The following is a 6,630-nucleotide window of genomic DNA, read 5'->3' as shown; positions in this document are numbered from 1 at the left end:
AATCATTATAATTATTATATATTATTATTAATATTATTGTTATTATTATGATAATCTGGAGGAGCTATCAGGTATTGACCATATTCAATTCTGATGATCTACTGGAATGACAGATTGATAATGAGTCTCAAACTCTGTAGAATACTCCTCTCTTACAAAAGCCGACAGTTAAATTAAATTATAAAAATATTCTCATCCATCCATGAAGCTGATTGGCTCATTCTCTGACTGACATACGTTGTGATCTCCAGGTCCTCCAATAGCCCATGCATGCTCTCTGAGTGGGTGTGGCCCATAGGCTCCGCCCAGGAAGGAATGTCCAGGAGGGAGGCCACTGATAAGTCTTCCTCTGAGACGGCTGGGGGCGGTCTGGGAGAAGAGTCCACCCTCCTCACCAGTCTGAGGCTGTCTACGTCCTCCTGCACTGAGGACAGGGCTACAGAAACTGGCAGACACAGACAGACAGACAGACAGACAGACAGACAGACAGACAGACAGACAGACAGACAGACAGACAGACAGACAGACAGACAGACAGACAGACAGACAGACAGACAGAGAATGAGAGAGAGAGAAACACACAGAGAGAGAGAGAGAGAGAGAGAGAGAGAGAGAGAGAGAGAGACAGACACACAGACTCAGGATAAAAACATGGTCAGATTATATCGTCCTCTACCAACATCACTGGCAGAACCCTCTAAATTAACCCTGACACTAAATACGAATCACACTGTGACATTTGGGGGAAGTCTATAAAAAAATGTATGGGCCAAATAATAAAGACGTAATTTAACGATTAAAAGGACCTTTACATGTGGCAAGAACACAACCAGTCATGATGCTCTCATCTGATCGTCGAACAAATTACTCGTTAGTATCGTGGCAAGGAAACAAATAACTTAGCGGATTTAAAACAGCCCTGATGTTGGAAAACAGCCCTGATGTTGGAAAACAGCCCTGATGTTGGAAACAAACATCATTATATTGGAAAACAGCCCTGATGTTGGAAAACAGCCCTGATGTTGGAAACAAACATCATTATGTTGGAAAACAGCCCTGATGTTGGAAACAAACATCATTATTTTGGAAAACAGCCCTGATGTTGGAAAACAGCCCTGATGTTGGAAAACAGCCCTGATGTTGGAAAACAAACATCATTATATTGGAAAACAGCCCTGATGTTGGAAACAAACATCATTATATTGGAAAACAGCCCTGATGTTGGAAACAAACATCATTATATTGGAAAACAGCCCTGATGTTGGAAACAAACATCATTATGTTGGAAAACAGCCCTGATGTTGGAAACAAACATCATTATTTTGGAAAACAGTCCTGATGTTGAAAACAAACATCATTATTTTGGAAAACAGTCCTGATGTTGGAAAACAGCCCTGATGTTGGAAACAAACATCATTATTTTGGAAAACAGTCCTGATGTTGGAAAACAGCCCTGATGTTGGAAACAAACATCATTATGTTGGAAAACAGCCCTGATGTTGGAAAACAGCCCTGATGTTGGAAACAAACATCATTATATTGGAAAACAGCCCTGATGTTGGAAACAAACATCATTATATTGGAAAACAGCCCTGATGTTGGAAACAAACATCATTATATTGGAAAACAGCCCTGATGTTGGAAAACAGCCCTGATGTTGGAAAACAGCCCTGATGTTGGAAACAAACATCATTATATTGGAAAACAGCCCTGATGTTGGAAACAAACATCATTATATTGGAAAACAGCCCTGATGTTGGAAACAAACATCATTATGTTGGAAAACAGCCCTGATGTTGGAAACAAACATCATTATATTGGAAAACAGCCCTGATGTTGGAAAACAGCCCTGATGTTGGAAACAAACATCATTATATTGGAAAACAGCCCTGATGTTGGAAACAAACATCATTATATTGGAAAACAGCCCTGATGTTGGAAACAAACATCATTATATTGGAAAACAGCCCTGATGTTGGAAACAAACATCATTATATTGGAAAACAGCCCTGATGTTGGAAACAAACATCATTATATTGGAAACAAACATCATTATGTTGGAAAACAGCCCTGATGTTGGAAACAAACATCATTATATTGGAAACAAACATCATTATGTTGGAAAACAGCCCTGATGTTGGAAACAAACATCATTATGTTGGAAAACAGCCCTGATGTTGGAAACAAACATCATTATATTGGAAAACAGCCCTGATGTTGGAAACAAACATCATTATGTTGGAAAACAGCCCTGATGTTGGAAACAAACATCATTATATTGGAAAACAGCCCTGATGTTGGAAACAAACATCATTATATTGGAAAACAGCCCTGATGTTGGAAACAAACATCATTATATTGGAAAACAGCCCTGATGTTGGAAACAAACATCATTATATTGGAAAACAGCCCTGATGTTGGAAACAAACATCATTATATTGGAAAACAGCCCTGATGTTGGAAACAAACATCATTATATTGGAAAACAGCCCTGATGCTGGAAACAAACATCATTATATTGGAAAACAGCCCTGATGTTGGAAACAAACATCATTATATTGGAAAACAGCCCTGATTTTGGAAACAGCCCTGATGTTGGAAAACAGCCCTGATGTTGGAAACAGCCCTGATGTTGGAAAACAGCCCTGATGTTGGAAACAGCCCTGATTTTGGAAACAGCCCTGATGTTGGAAAACAGCCCTGATTTTGGAAACAGCCCTGATGTTGGAAACAGCCCTGATGTTGGGAAACAGCCCTGATGTTGGAAACAGCCCTGATTTTGGAAACAGCCCTGATGTTGGAAAACAGCGGTGATGTTGGAAACAAACAGCATTGTGTTGGAAAACAGCCCTGATGTTGGAAACAAACATCATTATGTTGGAAAACAGCCCTGATGTTGGAAACAAACATCATTATATTGGAAAACAGCCCTGATGTTGGAAACAAACATCATTATATTGGAAAACAGCCCTGATGTTGGAAACAAACATCATTATGTTGGAAAACAGGCCTGATGTTGGAAAACAGCCCTGATGTTGGAAAACAACCCTGATGTTGGAAACAAACATCATTATATTGGAAAACAGCCCTGATGTTGGAAAACAGCCCTGATGTTGGAAAACAGCCCTGATGTTGGAAACAAACATCACTATGTTGGAAAACAGCCCTGATGTTGGAAAACAGCCCTGATGTTGGAAAACAGCCCTGATGTTGGAAACAAACATCATTATGTTGGAAAACAGTTACCATAATACCCATGGCCTGTCCAGAACCAACCCCAAGTCCCAACCGCCCAGAACCAACCCCTAGTCCCAAACGCCCAGAACCAACCCCTAGTCCCAAACGCCCAGAACCAACCCCTAGTCCCAAACGCCCAGAACCAAGCCCTAGTCCCAACCGCCCAGAACCAACCCCAAGTCCCAACCGCCCAGAACCAACCCCTAGTCCCAACCGCCCAGAACCAAGCCCTAGTCCCAACCGCCCAGAACCAACCCCTAATCCCTACTGCCCAGAGTCTAGACACTGAGAGGGACTGATGACAGTGACTGACTGATTGACTACCATAATACCCATGGCCTGTCCAGAACCAACCCCTAGTCCCTACTGTCCAGAAAAAACCTAGCCCCTACTGTCCAGAACCAACCCCTAGTCCCTACTGTCCTGAAAAAAAACCTAGCCCCTACTGTCCAGAACCAACCCCTAGTCCCTACAATTGTGGAGATCTGAGAGTGATTGATGGGTGGTGACATGGTGTGAGATCCACCTTACCCTCTTGGTGGAATTATGGTTCTATTGCTTACACCTGTCCAATCCTCTCAGATCTCCACAAGTGTCTAGAGGTAGGGGCTAGGGGTTTCTTCTGGACAGGACCACACAACCCTCCAGGTGTGGGGTGGACCTATAACACGACTTGAGCCATTGGTTGCATATTTCATTCCATTGCTATACACACACAACCGGATTTGCACAGGTGTAAGCTGGACACACCCACAGCACCCTGATCAGACAGGTCTGGGTAGCTGGAGACCTGCTATAAACTGTGAAAGGATATATTTAAATGTGTGCTATTCACACCCTTGTGTCATTACAGCTAGGTAGATGTGCAACCACTGACTAACCATAGCTAGGTGAATATCTCTAGTCTCGCAATAGTTACTGTTGATTTGGCTGGATATCTTCATTTAATAAGATGGCCTGTCATGTACTGTCATGTTGTGTCTTGTTTCTGTCCTTTCTCTTCACCCTGTCTCCCTCTGCTGGTCGTGTTAGGTTACCTTTTCTCCCCCTCTTTCCCCCAGCTGTCCCTTGTCTTCTCTGACTACCTCGTTCACCCCTTTTCCCACCTGTTCCCTTTTTCCCTCTGATTAGGTCTCTATATCTCTCTCTCTTTCTGCTCCTGTCTTTGTCGGATTCTTGTTTGTGTTAGTCATGCCTGAACCAGACTATCGTCATGTTTGCTGCAACCTTGTCCTGTCCTGTCGGAATCTGCCGGTCCATCTGAGCCTACCTATGTTTGGTTATTAAAGAAGCTCTGTTTACATTAATTCGCTTTTGGGTCCTCATTCACGCACCGTAACATGGCCAATGGTTAGCTAGGTAGCTGGGATACATCAGACAGCTAACCATTTACAGTAACAGCAGTTCATTCATTAAAAGTCAATGCACACTAAATATAATGCAGAAATCGTACTTGATCATGGCACTGTGGCACGGTACGGTCAGCTGTTAATCAATTCATTCATAGATAATAGAACAGCATGGTCAGAAGCGTGAACTCTTACTTTGAAAGGACAGTAAATATTGGCTGTGAACATAATAACCAATGACAAGCATTCCACATTTAACCTGACCCACATGTGAAAATGGAAAAATCAAGTTGTTATTTTATTGCTTTATATGCAAAAAATAAAAACAAATAAGTTATTTCTATTTCTATATCAAATCAAAAACAAACAAACAAGTCGTTTTCACAATCCAGGTCTCATCTATCTCTGTAATGTAATGTAATGTAACTGGTCCAGAGTCTCATCTATCTCTGTAATGTAATGTAACTGGTCCAGAGACTCCTCTATCTCTGTAATGTAACTGGTCCAGAGTCTCCTCTATCTCTGTAATGTAATGTAACTGGTCCAGAGTCTCCTCTATCTCTGTAATGTAATGTAACTGGTCCAGAGTCTCCTCTATCTCTGTAATGTAATGTAACTGGTCCAGAGTCTCCTCTATCTCTGTAATGTAATGTAACTGGTCCAGAGTCTCCTCTATCTCTGTAATGTAATGTAACTGGTCCAGAGTCTCCTCTATCTCTGTAATGTAATGTAACTGGTCCAGAGTCTCCTCTATCTCTGTAATGTAATGTAACTGGTCCAGAGTCTCCTCTATCTCTGTAATGTAATGTAACTGGTCCAGAGTCTCCTCTATCTCTGTAATGTAATGTAACTGGTCCAGAGTCTCCTCTATCTCTGTAATGTAATGTAACTGGTCCAGAGTCTCCTCTATCTCTGTAATGTAACTGGTCCAGAGTCTCCTCTATCTCTGTAATGTAATGTAACTGGTCCAGAGTCTCCTCTATCTCTGTAATGTAATGTAACTGGTCCAGAGTCTCCTCTATCTCTGTAATGTAATGTAACTGGTCCAGAGTCTCCTCTATCTCTGTAATGTAATGTAACTGGTCCAGGTCTCCTCTATCTCTGTAATGTAATGTAACTGGTCCAGAGTCTCCTCTATCTCTGTAACGTAATGTAACTGGTCCAGAGTCTCCTCTATCTCTGTAATGTAATGTAATGTAACTGGTCCAGAGTCTCCTCTATCTCTGTAATGTAATGTAATGTAACTGGTCCAGAGTCTCCTTTATCTCTGTAATGTAATGTAACTGGTCCAGAGTCTCCTCTATCTCTGTAATGTAATGTAATGTAACTGGTCCAGAGTCTCCTCTATCTCTGTAATGTAATGTAACTGGTCCAGAGTCTCCTCTATCTCTGTAACGTAATGTATCTGGTCCAGAGTCTCCTCTATCTCTGTAATGTAATGTAACTGGTCCAGAGTCTCCTCTATCTCTGCAATGTAATGTAATGTAACTGGTCCAGAGTCTCCTCTATCTCTGTAATGTAATGTAACTGGTCCAGAGTCTCCTCTATCTCTGTAATGTAACTGGTCCAGTCTCCTCTATCTCTGCAATGTAATGTAACTGGTCCAGAGTCTCCTCTATCTCTGCAATGTAATGTAATGTAACTGGTCCAGAGTCTCCTCTATCTCTGTAATGTAATGTAACTGGTCCAGAGTCTCCTCTATCTCTGTAACGTAATGTATCTGGTCCAGAGTCTCCTCTATCTCTGTAATGTAATGTAACTGGTCCAGAGTCTCCTCTATCTCTGCAATGTAATGTAATGTAACTGGTCCAGAGTCTCCTCTATCTCTGTAACGTAATGTATCTGGTCCAGAGTCTCCTCTATCTCTGTAATGTAATGTAACTGGTCCAGAGTCTCCTCTATCTCTGTAATGTAACTGGTCCAGAGTCTCCTCTATCTCTGTAATGTAATGTAATGTAACTGGTCCAGAGTCTCCTCTATCTCTGTAATGTAATATAATGTAACTGGTCCAGAGTCTCCTCTATCTCTGTAATGTAACTGGTCC

General features: G+C 41.7%; 1 protein-coding gene across 28 annotated transcripts in view; it reads right to left on the bottom strand.

Annotated features, from left to right (window-relative positions):
• LOC110515949 (uncharacterized) overlaps nucleotides 1-6,630 on the bottom strand; it is a 234,461-nt gene that overhangs the window by 45,826 nt on the left and 182,005 nt on the right. For all 28 annotated transcript variants that reach the window (XM_090188230.1, XM_090188245.1, XM_090188231.1 and 25 more), the window contains one exon: nucleotides 238-445. In XM_090188230.1, the coding sequence (XP_090044356.1) occupies nucleotides 238-445 (208 nt within the window). The remainder of the gene's footprint in view (nucleotides 1-237; nucleotides 446-6,630) is intronic.

Source organism: Oncorhynchus mykiss, chromosome 10 (genome assembly GCF_057628025.1).
Source record: "Oncorhynchus mykiss isolate SJ-2025 chromosome 10, ASM5762802v1, whole genome shotgun sequence".
Classification (NCBI taxonomy): domain Eukaryota; kingdom Metazoa; phylum Chordata; class Actinopteri; order Salmoniformes; family Salmonidae; genus Oncorhynchus; species Oncorhynchus mykiss.
This window is presented reverse-complemented; position numbering and strand designations above follow the sequence as displayed.